This window comes from Vicugna pacos, chromosome 6 (genome assembly GCF_048564905.1).
Source record: "Vicugna pacos chromosome 6, VicPac4, whole genome shotgun sequence".
Taxonomy (NCBI): Eukaryota; Metazoa; Chordata; class Mammalia; order Artiodactyla; family Camelidae; genus Vicugna; species Vicugna pacos.
In genome coordinates, this window is record NC_132992.1 from 5,399,031 (window position 1) to 5,416,747 (window position 17,717).

A 17,717-nucleotide genomic window follows, 5' to 3' on the forward strand; every position below is an offset into this window, starting at 1 on the left:
GTATCCATGTGAATGCACCTTTGCATGCTGCAAAGCTGCCTTCTGTTGGGCTGCAGGATGCTGCTGCTCAGCATGCTAGCTCCAGGATGATTTGTTGAAGATTGGTTCTGCTTTAACAATCTTCTTTTCTCTTTGTCCCGTTCTGCCAAGATTGCAACTCTATTTTTGTTTCGAAAACTTGTCCTGAAGGGTTTCCTGCCATCTTCCTATTTTCTCCTTCAACTATGTTCAGTGACAGCTGGTCAACAGGATTGAGAGTTGTGGAACCACCTCACTGTTGAATTGCTGCTCTCAAAAGGAGAGAGTAGATACTTTATGTGCTCTGAGAGCAAGATACTTTTTAGTGTTGATTTATATTTGTTATGTAATCAATCGCCTAACTGTGTTCTTCTTTCTAGTATTTAGTCAGAGTCTTCTGATGGGTTTTTCAGGTATTAAATATCACCTGCAAATAGTAACAATTTCTACAATATATAATGCTTATTTTATGTTTTTGCTCAGTTGCATTATTGGTAGTAGTGATAAAAGTGGGCGCTCTAGTCTTGTACTTGACTCTAAGGGCAAATGCAGCAGCAGGTGTTTTTCTTTTACGGTATGAAATTTTTAATCATTTAAAAAAGAGAACCTTTATTCTTGCCTTAGTAGTAGATTTTAATTAGGAATAGATTTTGCATTTTATCAGATGCTTTTTAAAACATAGTCTAACATGAATTTTGTTAATTGATTTGCTTGTGTTGCACCATCATAGTTCTGGAATAAACCCCACTGACATTCCATGTGTTAACCTTTTAATGTACTTCTCACTTTGCTGGCTAATATTTTAGTTGTAAATTTTTACAACCACCTTTATGGTGCAGTATTACAATTGTATTTTTTGTGCTTTGTTGAATTTCGTTACTGTTACTTTTATGAGCTCTACTTAAGAGCTAAGACTCTTTCTTCATTGCCCTCAAACATTTCAAGTGATTTAGGAATTGTCGGTTTCTTGAACGCATGACGAATGTCTCCCTAAAACATTTAGAGCTTGATTTTTGTTGTTAGCTTCTTTGAATCTCAATACTGATTTATTTCAGTAGTATCTTAACTATTATTTCAGCTTTCCAATTCGCTGTAAATTTCTATCAAATTGGTCTTGAAATGTGTCCTTCATTGAGGACGTATGAGATACCAGACACTGTGCTAGGTACAGATAACATTTTTGTTCTCCAAATTACCAGTGTTGAATCATCATATATTATAGAACTAAATGCAAACTCATTAAATTTTTTTCACATTCTGAACCTAATGTTCATTTTCTTACAATTTTATATGAACATCTTTTTGTTTTCTAGCTATTCTGATCTACTTTCTATTCTTTAAATGCTCATGACTTTCTTGCCTTTGAATTCACAATTTGATGAACCTGGAATGTCATCCTATAATTTCTTAGAACTGTCAAAGTCATCATGGTGTAAATTTGTTTATATATTTATTATGTATTTGTTTGCCCACTGTTGATCCTGTCTTTCTTTGTTAACATATCCTAAGTTCATTTTTGGGGAAGCACTTCCTGCCACACTCCTTAAAAAAAATAATTTATTGAGTTGAAATTCATACAACACACAGTTAACCATTTTAAAGTGAATAATTCACTTGTACTTAGTACATTCACAGTATTGTATAACTACCATCTCTATCTAGTTCTTGTCAGTTTTAATAATATAATAGCCAGTTTTTTGACCAGCAAAATGAGTTTATTTGGGGATAGTCAGAAAAGTTGCAAATTAGGATATGTAGACTATGGTGGACCATAGTCAAATCTAGAGAACATGGAAGGGGAATTTGCTTTTATAGGAAAAAGGGAGGAGTTGAGAGGGATTGTAATAACCATCCGTGTTGCTGCAAATGGCATTATTTTATTCTTTTTTTGTGGCTGAGTAATGTTCCATTGTGTATGTGTGTATATTTATCTATATAAATATATTTATGCCATGTCTTCTTTATTCATCTGTCATTGGACATTTAGGTTGCTTCCATGTCTTGGCTATTGTAAATAGTGCTGCTATGAACATTGGAGTGCATGTATCTTTTCGAATTAGAGTTTTCTCAGGATATATGTGTAGGAGTGGGATTGCAGGATCATATGGTAACTGTATTTTCAGTTTTTTTAAGGAACCTCCATACTGTTCTCCCTAGTGGCTACACCAATTTACATTCCCACCAACAGTGTCGGAAGGCTCCTTTTTCTCCACACTCTCTCCAGCTTTTATTATTTGCTGACTTTTTAATGATAGTCCTTCTGACTGGTGGGAGGTGATAACCTCATGGGAGTTTTAATTTGCATTTTTCTAATAATTAGCAAAATTGAGCATCTTTTTACGTGCCTCTTGGCCATCTGAATGTCTTCTTTGGAGAAATGTCTATTGAGGTCTTCTGCCCATTTTTTGATTTTTTTTAAAATATATATTAAGCTATATAAGCTGTTTGTATATTTTGGAAATTAATCCCTTGTCAGTAGCATCATTTGCAATTTTTTCTCCCTTTCCATATGTTGTCTTTTTGTTTTGCTTATGGTTTCCTTTGCTGTGCAAAAGCTTTTAAGTTTAATTAGGTCCCATTTGTTTGTTTTTGTTTTTATTTCCATTACTCCAGGGGATGGACCCAAAAAAATATTGCTGCGATTTATGTCAAAGAGTGTTCTGTCTATGTTTCTCCCCTGGAGTTTTAGAGTATCTCCTCTTACATTTAGGTATTTAATCCATTTTGAGTTTATTTTTGTATTTGGTATTAGGGAATGTTTTAATTTCATTCTTTTACATGTAGTCCAGTTTTCCCAGTAACACTTCTTAAAAAGATTGTCTTTTCTCCATTGTATATTCTTGCCTCCTTTGTTGTAGATTAATGGACCATAAATGTGTGGGTTTATTTCTGGGCTTTCTATCCTGTTCCATTGATCTATGTGTCTGTTTATGTGACCTTTTGGATTATTGTAGCTTTGTATTATAGCCTGAAGTCAGGGAGCATGATTCCTCCAGCTCTATTCTTTTTCAAGATTGTTTTGGCTATTCAGGGTCTGTTGTGTTTCCATAACAAATTTTTAAATTTTCTGTTCTAGTTCTGTGAAAAATGTCATTGGTAATTTGATAGGATTGTATTGAATCTGTAGATTGCCTTGGGTAGTATTGTCATTTTAACAATATTAATTCTTCCAGTCCAAGAACATGGTATAGCTTTCCATTTGTTTGTGTCGTCTTTAATTTCTTTCATCAGCATCTTATGGTTTTCAGAGTATGAGTCTTTTGCCTCCTTGGGCAGATTTATTACTAGGTTCTTGTTTTTTTTTTTTTTGATGTGATAGTAAATGGGATTGTTTCCTTAATTTCTCTTCCTGATATTTCATTGTTAGTGTATAGAAATGCAGCAGATTTCTGTATATTAATTTTGTATCCAGCAGCTTGACCAGATTCATTGATGAGCTCTAATAATTTTCTGATAGTGTCTTTAGGATTTTCCATGTATCATATCATGTTATCTATAGACAATGACAGTTTCACTTCTTCTTTTCCAGCTTGAATTCCTTTTATTTCTTTTTCTTCTCTGATTACTGTGGCTAGGACTTCCAGAACTATGTTAAATTAAAGTGGTGAGAGTGGGCATCCTTGTCTTGTTCCTTAACTTAGGGGGAATGCTTTCAACTTTTCACCATTAGCTGTGGGTTTGTCACACATGGCCTTTATTATGTTGAGGTATGTTTCCTTTTTGCCCACTTTCGGAAGAGTTTTTATCATAAATGGATGTTGAATTTTATCAAAAGCTTTTTCTCCATCTATTGAGATGACCATATGGTTTTTATTCTTCAGTTTGTTAATGTGGTGTATCACATTGATTGATTTACAGACACTGAAAAATCTTTGCATCCCTGGAATAAACCCCACTTGATCACGGTGTATGATCCTTTTAATGTATTGTTGGAATTGGTTTCCTGTTGTTTAGTTGAGGATTCTTAAAGCATCTGTATTTATCAGTGATATTGGCCTGTGATTTTCCTTTTTTGTGGTGTCTTTGTCTGGTTTTGATATCAGGGTGATGGTGGCCTCATAGAATGAGTTTGGAAGTGTTCCTTCCTCTGTAGTTTTTTGAAATAGTTTCAGAATGATAGGTGTTAATTCTTCTTGAAATGTTTGGTAAAATTCATCTGTGAAGCCATCTGGTCCTAGACTTTGGTTTATTGGGAGTTTTTAAGTTAATGATTCAATTTCTGTAGTGATAATTGGTCTGTTCATATTTTCTAATTCTTCCTGGTTCAGTCTGGGGAGATTGTACCTTTCTAAGATTTTTATCAGTTTCTTCTAGGTTGTACATTTTATTGGTGTATAGTTGCTCACAGTAGTCTCTTATGATCCTTTGTATTTATGTGGTGTCGGTTGTAACTTCTACTTTTCATTCCTGATTTTATTGGTTTGGGCCCTCTCCTTTTTTTTCCTTGATGAATCTGGGTAAAGGTTTATCAATTTTGTTTATCTTTTCAAAGAACCAGCTCTTAGTTTTATTAATCTTTTCTATTTTTTTTTTTTTTAGTTTCTATTTCATTTATTTCTGCTGATCTTTATGATTTCTTTCTTTCTACTAACTTTGGGTTTTGTGTGTTCTTCTTTCTTCAGCTGCTTTAGGTATAAGGTTAGGTTGTTTATTTGAGATTTTTCTTGTTTCATGAGGTAGGCTTTTATTGCTATAAACTTCCCTTTGAGAACTGCTTTTGCTGCATCCCATAGGTTTTGGATTGTTGTGTTTTCATTTTCGTTTGTCTCTAGGTATTTTTTTATTTCCTCTTTGATTTCTTCCATTGGTTGTTTAGCTTCCAAGTGTTTGTGGGGTTTTTTTGTAATTTTTTTCTTGTAGTTGATTTCTAGCCCAATAGTGTTGTGGTCAGGAAAAAATGCTTGATACGTTCGATTTTCTTAAATTTACTGAGGCTTGCTTTGTGGCCCAGCATGTGATCTATCCTGGAGAATATTCCATGTGCACTTGAAAAGAATATATGTTCTGCTGCTTTCCCAATCCCCTCACTTTAGAATTTTTTAAAAACTATTTATTTAGGCAGTCATTTTCTGTTTTAGTTTTTGAATTTCTTTTTTAAAAATTTATTTCATTTTTAAAGCTCTTTTTTGGGGATGGGGAGGTAATTAGGTTTAATTAATTAATTAATTATATTAAATGGAGGTACTGGAGATCGAACCCAGGACCTCATGCATGCTAAGCACACACTCTACCACTAAGCTATATCCTTCTCCCCTAAATTTCTGGTTTGAGTTTTTTATGTCCTCAAATGTTTGAGTGTGTTTAATTTTATTTGGATTTTTAGCTTTTATTTTCTTATAATTTATTGTTATCATGAAGATTTCCCTCATTTGGTATATGTGGACTTTTCTTTCCTTCCTGTTTTTGTGCAGTAGTTCTCTGTGGATTTTTCTCTTGTTCATTTTTATGGTATTGGGTGTTTTATAATGTTTGTAATTTAATGACACTCTCTCTGTCTATATAGCAAAGTCCAAATGGATTTTTTTTGTGTGATTTCTTTGTTTTGCTTGAGAGAAGCTTTGTTGTATCTCCAATTTTATGTTTCTTTTTTTCTTACACAACTCTTAACGTTCCCCCCACCCACCCTTTCTCTTTTACCCTTCACCACCCAGTTGCCAAAGAATGCTTCTCTCTTCTTTTTTTGTCTTTTTTCTTTCCTCTGCGTTTCAAGGAATGCTCATATAAATCACCATTTAAATCATATAATTAACCTTTAAATTAAATGTACTTTGAAATCTTTTCCTTTTAGTGTGTGCTCTGATTTGCTTGGACACTTCATCAGTATTTTCAGATTTAGTGTGGATTTAATCTTTCTATTAGTTATTCCATATCCACCTTTAGGCCCCTTCACTATCCGTCCTCTTCTCTCTTTTGTATAGATTTTCTTAGTCTGCTTTTGCTTGCCACAAAGCCTTGTGGCTGGATGGAGGTGAGAGTGTGTGTACTGAGATTGGTGATGTTTCTCTCCCCCCATCCTACCTGGTTAATTTGCAGTTGGTTTTGTGTAGTATTTAGTTTTTCCTTATCTTTTTTTCTTATTGTTTGGGAAGAAATTTGAGGATATAGTTATGCAGCTGTTATTGTCTTCAGCTATCTTAGAAGTCCTGGATTAGTTAATAAATAATGGTGGCAAAATTAGGCATCCACCTGGAAATAATAAATTTAGAATCCAATTTTAAACCATGCAGAATTTATTAAAATTCCAGGTGAATCTAGAATCATTTAAATTCTGGTTGGATTAAAGACTCATTTGCAAAAGAATAAAAAAAACCTCAAGAAAATCTGAGTGAATGAATACCTGTACAAGCTAGAATTCACATGTAAAGGCATGGAGGTGTTGGGGTGCTGTTTTAATGAAGAATGGAAAGCAAGAGCTGTAAAAGAAGTGTGTACATGCAAAAGGCAGATTTAGAAGAAATGTTTCTGGTGTTGAGGACAATGATAAAATACAAAAACCTTTTACATGTTGACAAGAAATATAACCCAATAGAAAAATATGTGACTAGAAGGACGTGAATAAGTATTTCCCAGATGAGTATATTTAATTGACCAATATACATATGATATTCAGATTTATTAGTAGTCAGGGAGATTTGCATCAGAGCAACATTGTATTCCATTACAGCAATCAAATTAACAGGATTAAAAAGAGCAAAATTACCTATGGCTTGCAGGGATGGAGGTAAAAAAGATACTTTTATATTCTCTGCACACTGTTTAATACTTCACCAAATGAAGTGAGAGGAGGCTTGTTTTTTTCTCTTACCAAGTACATACTTTGCAAGTATCTAGTGGAGTTAAGTATAGTAATCATAAGCTTCAAAAGGGGAATATCATCAGACTTTATATTTAGAATTTAACAGGGCTTATTTAGAAATAGGAAACTCCTTTTAATTAGTCTAGGATCTGTACACTGGAGCTCTTTTTTTTAAGATGTACCTGAGTCATGAAAATAAAATGCCCTTTAGTTTTTGAGGATCTTTCTCTACCACTGCCTATTATGACTGCCATTTTGGGGACTTGCTTGAAAGGCAGAAGTTAGTCCCAACTCCCCCCACAATATTTTATGATGAAAAATTTTAAAAATACAACAAGGTTTTAAAAATGACAGGCATGTATTCACCACTGAGATTCTGCCATTAATATTTTATTATATTTGTTTTTATCACATATCTAGTATGTATAAAGATGTATACACACATATCAGTGCATCTTATTACTTCAAAATAAATTATATACATCAGTATGCTTCTCCCTAAGTATACCTCAATACATTTATCAACTGAGTTCAATATGTATTAAGGTAAAATTTACATGCAATGAAATTTAGAAATCTTCAGTGTATATTCACCAAGTTTTGACAAATGTATAACCTTTGTAATCCAACATTACCATCACCTTAGGAAGTTCCATCATGCCCCTTCCCAGTCTATCTAGGAGCAACCACTATTTATCTTTAAGTCTTTTTATGGACATATGTTTTCTTCTGGGTGAAGCCTAGGAGAGGAATTGTTGGGTCATTGAGAAGGTATATGTTTAGTTTTGTAAGAAACTACCATCTTATATAACTGCAGTACATTTATCAAAGCTAAAACACTAACATTGGTACATTACTGTTAACTGAAGTCCAGACTTTGTGTTTCATCAGTTTGAAATCAGTAATTGTGATATAAGATGGAAATTCAGAAACATTTTGTGAATCATCCTCATAGGTTTTTGACTACTTCTTCTTCTCCCTTTATAGAACTGATGGCTGAAGAGTGAATCAACATGGCAACTATGGTTCCACCAGTGAAACTGAAATGGCTTGAACACCTCAACAGCTCCTGGATTACAGAGGACAGTGAATCTATTGCTACAAGAGAGGGCGTTGCTGTTCTGTATTCTAAACTGGTCAGCAATAAGGAAGTAGTACCTTTGCCCCAACAAGTTTTGTGCCTCAAAGGACCACAGTTGCCAGATTTTGAACGTGAGTCCCTTTCAAGCGATGAACAGGACCACTATTTGGATGCCCTTCTTAGCAGTCAGCTAGCACTAGCAAAGATGGTATGTTCAGATTCCCCATTTGCTGGGGCACTTCGAAAACGATTGCTTGTACTCCAGCGTGTCTTTTATGCACTTTCTAATAAATACCACGACAAAGGCAAAGTGAAGCAGCAGCAGCATTCTCCGGAGAGCAGCTCTGGTTCAGCAGATGTCCATTCTGTTAGCGAACGTCCCCGGTCAAGCACTGATGCACTTATAGAAATGGGTGTTCGAACTGGTCTAAGTTTATTATTTGCACTTCTGAGACAAAGTTGGATGATGCCTGTGTCGGGACCTGGTCTCAGTCTTTGCAATGATGTTATTCATACTGCAATTGAAGTTGTCAGCTCTTTGCCACCATTATCTTTAGCAAATGAAAGCAAGATTCCTCCTATGGGCTTGGACTGCTTATCACAAGTAACAACATTTCTTAAAGGAGTAACTATTCCCAATTCTGGGGCAGACACTTTAGGTCGTAGATTAGCTTCTGAGTTGCTGCTTGGTTTAGCAGCTCAGCGAGGTTCTTTGCGGTATCTCCTTGAATGGATAGAAATGGCTTTGGGGGCTTCAGCAGTTGTAAATTCCATGGAGAAAAGCAAACTACTATCAAGCCAGGAAGGGATGATCAGCTTTGACTGCTTTATGACTATATTAATGCAGATGAGACGTTCTTTGGTACGTATTAAAAATCTCAAGTTTAAAATTCCTATCTAACAATTTTGGGAAATGTCAACCCAGCTTTTAATGAATTGGTGGTAATAGCAAGTGATTTGGGGATTCTACTGGTGATTATTAGGTTAGTTAAATATTTTATATATTTTGAGTGAAAAAACTTCTGATACGGTTTTATACATGTTGATGTGAATATATAATTTAAAGACAGACTAGTTTGTACAATGTTAAGACCACTGGATCAAGAGTCAGGATTGTATTTAAGGTTTTATGGCTTCCTGTGTGAACTTGGGAAATTCATCTAACTTCTCTATGTTTTAGTAAACTCATATGTAAAATGAGGGTCCTTGGTAAGTGAGTGTGGCGGTCTTTTGAAAAAAATCTCTAATTTCATTCTTCTCAATTTTTATTAAGCATTTACTATGTGCTAAATGTTATTCTAGGCCCTAGTGACACAGCAGAGAAATACAGTTTCTGCCCCATGGAGCTAACAGCCTAAAAGGAGAATCAGACAATAAATACACATTTCAGGTAGTAAGAAGTTCTAAGAATAAGAGAGAGAAAGGGAATATAAAAGATAAGCTCAAGCAGAGATTGGGGAGGGCAGAGCTGTGCTATTTTAGTTAATGTGGTCAAGGAAGGACTCTGAATTATGACATTCGGCCAGAGACGTGAATGAAGGAGAGTGATGAACTGAGCATAATAGATCTAGGGAAAGACTGTCTTGTTCCTGAAGGAACTTAATTGACTGTCATAAAGAAACTAGCTTTGGATACCATATTAAAAATAAACAATTAAATAGAGTGTAGTATGATCAATTGCAAGAATTTCTGAGACTAAAATGTAATGCCTTTGTGAAAACCAAGAAAAAAATTTGAATAAATAATACAAATTTAGAATATAAAGATTGAAGCACTTAAAAATTGACTTAATTTCAGTTGCATTGATCAACCTTTTTGGTGTCCTTTATTACCAAGTATCAGTTAACAAATTCATTTAGTTTAAATAATCAAAAATGACACTTTAAAATTTTGTATATATATTTCAAGACTTCCCTCCTCACCCTCCCAAACAGAGTGGGAGTGTGGGAAGCCCTTGGATTGACAGGACCATTTCATAAAAAGCAATAATATTGAATTTATTTTCAAAGTAGAGTATTTAAATTCTCACCTGGCTTACATTTTGTACTTGTGAACTGAATGGTAAATATTAAGTTATATTTTTACGAGTAATTTTATTGTAAGTAAGTACTTGGAGATTTTAAATCATGAGATGAATGAAAATTTGAAATTCTTAATGTTAAATAAAACTTAGACAAGAAAAGTATGTGATGCTTTGTTTGGGGTCTGAAATGTTGACAAGGGCCCCATGATCTTTACCTGAAGTGGAAACCTAGAGCGAGAGATGCAATGGTCTAAGTGAAAAAGCGTTGAGATATGAAAGGCAGTTAGACCTCTTTGTGGTTTCTTATTCAATATTTAAACTCGTTCACTTGCAGATCTGTTTTTCTCATTTTATTTTCCAAGTCTTAATACTTTCTGATAACATTCTCTAAATTTATACCATTTTCAAAAATGTGATGCCATTTAATGACCTAAAATAATATATTCATGGTCACATGTTAATATTTCTGTGAGAAGTTACTTAATTCTTCATTTTACAGTTTTTTTTATTATGCACTGCCTTTGTTACAAAGAAGAGACTTTATTATTGTGCAATCTAGTTATATGATTATACGTTTGCCCGTGGTGTATTTTCTTCTTTTTAAAAAAAGCTTATTTATTTAATATTATTTATTTATTTAAATGTAGGTACTGGGGATTGAACCCAGGACCTTGTGCATGCTAAGCATGCACTCTACCACTAAGCTATTACCCTCCCCCCTGGTGTATTTCCTTCTTAAACAAAATGCTAAATAGTCTGAATCTCAGGCCTCTTTCCTACCTTACCCTTTAAGGCCTTATCCTGCAGTGTTGTTCCTTAGTGGTAAGAGGGTGCCCCAGGAAACAAGATTGCTTTTCTCAGTATCTGCTCAGCCTCATTGTCTTTTAGCATGTTGGAAATACGTTTGTGTGCATATTTGGCTGTTAGTTTAAATTGGCCCTAGAGGCGTAAGAAATCTTTACAGTAAATACATTTACTACCTGTATGAAGTGTTTTAACCTTCATTTAATTAACCTGTAGTAAACTATCCCATTCATTTTTTGGATTCTATTTACTGCTTCCTAATACCTGGAATAAGAGAGGAAGAGAGCTAACCTTTCTTGAGTGCCTACTACCTACCAGGTGCATTTTATAAGCGCTGTCTCATTCAATTACTTACCTTATCTTAAGAATGGAGAAACTGTGGCAAATTACCCTAAATTTACATATCTCTTTGGGAGAAGAACTGGAAGTATAATGTGCACTCCTAGTCAAGCACTGATGGGCCAGGCACTGTGTTAACTAATTCTTAAAACCTCTAGTCTGTATGCAAAGCCCATGTTTTTTCTGACTACTGTATGCAGCTTTTACCCTGTTTATGTTAAACTGACTTATTTTATTTACCATGAACGCCTACCTTAAAGTAAATGTAAAGTATAAATTTATTTTATTGCTGGATTTCCAATTTTCTCTCCACCTGGCCTCTTTTCATTTCTTAACAAAATGTCAAATACACCTAGTCAGAAGGAGCCTCCGTCCTTACCCTCCGTGGCTGTGCCCTACATTATAACTTTCTTTTTGGACGAGGTACCCAAGATAGCTTTTCTCAGAATTCTGGATATATTCTGGGGAAGAATCTTGTGTGTTTGTTTGATTTAGTGTAGTTCTCCCAAAGTCGTCACAGGCCAACATGAGATTGAATTTAATTAAATTTCGGATTGGTTTTAGGGGAAAGAAATGGTTATTTAATTGAAGTTTACATTTGTTATTCCTTTATGCACAGTAAGTGATGGATTCTGATGCTCTTGGTCTCCAGAACCCATATTTCTTACAGTTTACAGTGCTGAGAACTCAAAATATCTAGAGCCTCTCCTGGTGCACTGGATCCCATCCTGACCTGATCCTTCCTGTCTTAAGTTTCTCTACTCATGAGCAAGTGGGACAAAACTTATCCCCAGGCGAGAATGGAGAGAGACACATAACCATCAGCTGAGTACTGGGCATAAGGCCTAGTATAAACGAATTCAGTCTGTAAATTTACTTGTGTGGTTCTTAACCTCTGCTACCCATGCACATAATAATTGTGTTTGAGTGCAAGCGCACAAGATACTGACTAACTTACATTTAAAGAAAGAGTAGGGAAATTATGTCACTGTACTTCTCTGAATTCTAAAAAGAAAACTAAAAAAATAAACAGCAATAAACGCACCATTGGCCTTTGATGCCATTAGGTGTTTACTGTGTGCCAGATTCTGTTAAGCTCTGGGTTAAAAAGATGATGAACAAGCTTTGTAGCATGCATGCCCTCAGCCAGCTCACAGTTTAAGGAAAGAGAGATGCGCAGACATTCCAGTTAACAAGGATGAGCTGTAGTAGAGTTCTGGGCAGGGAGAGGGTGATGGGACACAGGAGGAGGGCTGGAGGGGAAGGGGCAGAAAATGCCTTATGGAGGAAGGACCTCTTAACTTAGTTGAAAAGTGAGAAGAGTTTGCCTGCAAACATGAGGTGTGTGAGTTGGGGAGCTGGAGAAGTTTTCAGGTGAGAGGATGACAATTCACAAAATGACTGAGGTGTGGTAGAGCAGGCTCTTGGGGTAGAATGGGATGAGCTGATGCTGCCAGGCGGGGCAGGGCCTTGTCTCCCGTGCTGTGGGGTTTTAAGCTTGATTCTGTAGGCAGTGAGGAGTCACTGAAGCAATTTTAAGTGGAGAAAAACCAGATAGCAAGAACATAAGGAAATGTGCTCCAAGTCTTAGTGTCCTTGTCTGATCATCTTAAAAGGATAGATGTGAAAAAAAAAATGTTACATTATTTTCAATGGTAGGTAAATAAGAGGAAGGTAATTAAATGAAGACCTGTGAAACTATGCATTTATGTTATTTTAATTCCACTTTATCTTTTGACCACTGAACTTTTTATGATATGTTAACAGTATATGAAGTTACACATTTAATGTGTTATATTTTCCAAAATTTAATGTCTTTAAAAATGCCTAGGTGTAGCCTTTTTCTATTATGCAGTATGTTTACACGTTAAGAATTCTATATAGAATGGATAATGGAGATATCTTTAATCTTAATTGACTGAGGTTGGATTAGTCTCACTCTTTAACTGTTGACTTTTTGGGGAGAACAGAAATCAATGACAGTCACTTCAGACAGTTTTTGAAGGTTGTGTTTGTTGTTGTTGTTGTTGGTGGTGGTGGTGGTGTTTTGGTATTTTAAAATTTAGCAAGAATTTATTGAAGACCCCCCTGTCTTTTTTCTTCTTTCTCAGTGTACATGGTACAGAATAATAACAATTACTGCTACCAGTTTTAAGTTCTTACTATGTGTTAAGAACTATGCTAAGCATATTTTATGCATGACTTCAATTATTCTTCCCAATAGTCCTAAATAACAGAGGCATTGGAATGAGGAAACTTATCCTTAAGGCACATTGCCAGTGATAGAGCATGGATTTAAACTCAGCTCTGTTTGTCACTGAAAACCTTTTGCTATTTTCAGCATTTTCCTTCCTACTGTAGAAAGGCATAAAAAAAAAAGAGTCATGGTGGCCCTGGTACCAGCTCCTAGGAAGGAATAGCAAGCTGTTATTTCTTGTCTGTTTTTGTTTGGTGATCCCTAGAGGTGGCCTTTAAATAATGGAGCCACAGATGTTAATTGTGTTTTTCCCAGAAGTGCTACACAGCTGATGATGGAATTTGGAGAGGCTGTGCTTCAAAGTATTTGCTGGTATAGCCACGTTTTGTGTGTCTAGGGACTAGACAGTTTTGAACACTCATCTTCTGATGACTCTGAGACCTGCAAGTAGCTCTCCAAAGCCTTACTATTCGAAGTGTGAGCCTCAGACAGCAGCATTGGCATCACCTGGGAGCTTGTTAGAAATCCAGAATCTCAGGCCCCCACCTATATTTACTAAATTGGAATCTGCATTTTAACAAGATTTCCAGATAATTCATATACACATTAAAATTCAAGAAGTACCACCTTAAGCAATTACAGAAAAAAATTGATTTGGCAGCAGTAGCTCAGCACCTGATGAAGCAGCAGTAAATTAAATAATCAACATATTAATTTCTTTCATCACTTAGGAATTACATTAATTAATTAAAGTAGTTTGAATTGATAAAAATCATATAATCTTAGAGTTGGATGGGATCTTACAGGGCCTCTAGGCCAACCTCCCTTCCACAGTAGAGGATATACTTTTCTATGGTGTACTGGCCAGGTGATTATCTAGAAGTATAAATATTTTTACAATATAATGTCCTTTGAAACAGAGCCACCAATGAAATTTCACAATTACAGGATTAATAAATAAGAGAAAACTTGACATTTGTGATGTAAAGATTTAAGAATACGGGAATTTCAGGGATCAATGGAGATCAAGTTCACTCTCTGTTTAATAGTTTTCCATGACTTCTGGTCATAGCCATTGGACCCTATTGTGGAGAGTAGACATTTAGTTCCAGAGAGGTGCTATGATTCCTCAGTTGTACTGGGAAAAAGGTATTTTGTCACTAATGTAGTCAGGTAGCTACATGAACTGACTTGTGAGGACCTTTGTTGTGCTAAACTAAGAAGGGAGGAACAGACTTTCTACTGTTCTGTGCAGGGTCATCACTTAAGCTGCTGGTGTTCTACTTGCCTGTATTCTTGGGAGCAGTTGGGCAAGGCAGCCCCAGGAGAGTAGAATATTTGCTGGGACCCCATTTACTGGGGTTGGGCCACCCAAAGAGTGTGTAATTGGCAAAATTTCACCTCCTTGACTGTTTCTGAGACAAATCTTGTGGCCCTTAGAACAGAGCACTATTTAATAAGATAATTAGTGGATTCGTACTTTATTTACTGTTTTTCTCTATAGCTATGTCTTTTATAACACACACATGTAAAGTTGGTTCCATGACCTAATGTTAGGATTTGATCTTAATAAACATAATCATATAAACAGTTCCTCAGCTTTTTGTGGACCCTTTAAGTGATTTTTAATACATATGTCTCTCTTCTTCCCAAACTGTATCCCACGATGTCTTAATTATAGGGTTCATCTGCTGATCGGAGTCAGTGGAGGGAACCAACCAGAACATCCGATGGCTTGTGCTCTCTCTATGAAGCAGCTTTATGTCTCTTTGAAGAGGTATGTAATAATCACGGCTTTTACATTAAAAATTTCTTTGTCTTAATGTGCTCTAGTATGTATTTATCCCTTAAAAATAACCCATTTAATCTCTGGAAAGGATGCAAAAGAAAGTGGCATCAGTAGTTGGTTACCTCTAGAAAGTGGAGCTGGAGTGTCTCGCATCAAGGGTGGGAAGGAGGCATACTTTTCAGTGTATACCTTTTTATTCATTTTCAACTTTGTACCATTTGCATATGTTAATTAAAATGTATTATTAAATAAAACAGATAGAGAAAGACACACAAACATACGGCTTAATGAATTATTATAAAACAAGTACCCTTTTAATCTGTGTCCATGAAAGAGATAAAACTTTACTAGTAACTCTAGAAGTCCTTTCATGTCCTGATCACTGTCCCTCTCCTTCCCTAAGTAACCACTATCCTGACTTTCAGAGTAGTCACTTTCTTGCATTTCTTTATAGTTACGTCACCTAGGTGTATATCCCTAGACACTATAGTTCAGTCTTGCCCGTTTAAAAATATATCTTTTAAATTTCTTAATCTGTAGGTTTCCCCTACCTTTTTTTCTTTTCCTTCAGTGTATTTGTTCAGGAACCTGGGACTTTTGGGCTGCAGAATTTCCCACCATCTGGATTTTGTTGATTGATTACTCATAATATCATTCAGTGTGTTCTATGTTATTTCCCACATATTGGCAGGTGGATCCAGAGACTTGATCAGTTTCAGATTTGATCCCTTTGGCAATATTATACATGGTGCCGTGAGCTTCCATGTGGTTGTCTCTCTTGTTGTAGTATTAGCAGCCCTTTATTCTTAATGACCAGATCTATTAATTCATTGGTGGTTGGTTGCAAAATGATGATATTCTAATTATATCATTCCTCTTTCATTTATTAATTGCAGTGTTTTTATAAAGAGATGATTCCCTTACCGACTGTTTGGTTACTTTGCCACAATTCTTATAAAAAAAGCAGAATAAATGCTTGATTCTCCCTGCCCAATTTTTAAAAAAATTTCATTACTGATTTTTATTTACTAGTTTTCAGTTTAATGAATTGGTCTCCTGTCATCCTTCAAACTGAACCAGTTGATTCCATTTGAAAAGTATTGTTATGAACTCATAGATTTAAACCTATTCAAGTTTCAATCCATTGAATTATTATCTGTAGTGAGGCTCATTTTGTTTTATCTTTGGTCAACAAGTCTTTCAGGGTAGTAGTCTCTTCAGAGTGGTTCCCAAGTTATTTTGACATAGACCTAATAATCTTTGATAGCTTCCTTGTTACCTGACACACCAAATTGTTCCAGACTCATATGGTAAATTTCTTGATCTGAATCTGGGGTCAGCTTGCTATTTCCCTATAAGCCCTGGTTTCTTTTAGTGGAAAATAGTATTTCAGGACCCCAGTCAGGGTACAGGTACTCATTGCTACTGGGTCGATATTATTTTTCTAGGCTCTTACAGTGGATAGAGCTAAGAAGTGTGTGTGTACATAAAACTAACATACCTCATGAGTTGATACTAATACTTTCAAGTTCAGGGCTATAGAATTTTTATGTAACGTTTTCTGTACTGCATTTATATCTCCTTTCTTCCAAATTAAGAATGCTGATTCTCAAGGATACAGGGATATAGAATTAGAGTATCCCATAATTATCTATTGTTTTAATCACATATTGTGGGCACGCATGCACACACACACACACAACAATCCTAAAATAAGACAAATAGGTATCACTGTATGATTACAGAAAATATCAACTTTTTACATATGCTTTCCCCATTTTTGTAGTTGTATTATATCTACATTCTTAGAGCGTAGATACTCTCTGCTTTTTACCCAAATAACTGCATATTTAATGCTTACTTCCAATTTCTCTGCCAGTGTTCCTCTATTCTTTTTGGTTGTCTGAAGCTCATTCTCTAGTAGATTCCACAATAAAGACTCGTAAATAAGATTCTCTTAGTTCTTACCTCTTAATTGCTGTGCTCTTTATACTTGAAAGTCTGTTTTGAGAATGTAAAATCTTTGGCTCACATTTTCTTGTCTTATATTTCTTAAATATATTCATCTGTTTTCTTCTGGCATAAGCCTTTGCTTCCAAAGTCGGAGGTTAATCTGATTTTCTTTCTTATTTATGGTCATGTGCTTGTTTTGCTGAGAAATCCAGAGGATCTCTTTTCTTTAAAGATCAGTAATTTTGCTAGAATACATGATTTTATGCATTCTGGGTCAATATTGTCAGAGGTGTGAGGATTTCAGTATATAGTTTCAAATCTTTTTTATTTCAGGGAGCTTTCCCTAAATTATTGTTCTTAGTATTAATTTTTCTCTTCATATTTGGTTCTCTTCTAGGACCCTTATTGTCTGTATGTTGGATCTTTGCGTAACTTTAGTAGTTGTCACTTTTTCTTGCGTACTCTTAAACTTTTTCATTTCTTAACAATTTTTTCCTTTTTATCTTCTACTGCTCTTAAGGTATTATCTATTGTATTTATTTACTCTTGGATTCCTTCTACTTTAGTCTTCATTTCTGAAATGATCTTTTTCCTTTTATTTCTAATTCTTTCTTGAGTCTGTCACCTCATTTTTGAGTGTTTCCATTTCAGATTTGCCTGTCTGAAACATATCTTGTTTCATTTTCTTAAACCCTTTAGCTTGCTTTGAAATAGATT

At 35.1% G+C, this 17,717-nt stretch overlaps 1 protein-coding gene across 9 annotated transcripts in view; it reads left to right on the plus strand.

Annotated features, from left to right (window-relative positions):
• Window positions 1-17,717, plus strand: part of HERC1 (HECT and RLD domain containing E3 ubiquitin protein ligase family member 1) — a 175,920-nt gene that overhangs the window by 33,009 nt on the left and 125,194 nt on the right. For all 9 annotated transcript variants that reach the window (XM_072962271.1, XM_031679494.2, XM_072962274.1 and 6 more), the window contains 2 exons: window positions 7,802-8,757; window positions 14,940-15,035. In XM_072962271.1, the coding sequence (XP_072818372.1) occupies window positions 7,828-8,757; window positions 14,940-15,035 (1,026 nt within the window). In that variant the 5' untranslated portion in view covers window positions 7,802-7,827. The remainder of the gene's footprint in view (window positions 1-7,801; window positions 8,758-14,939; window positions 15,036-17,717) is intronic.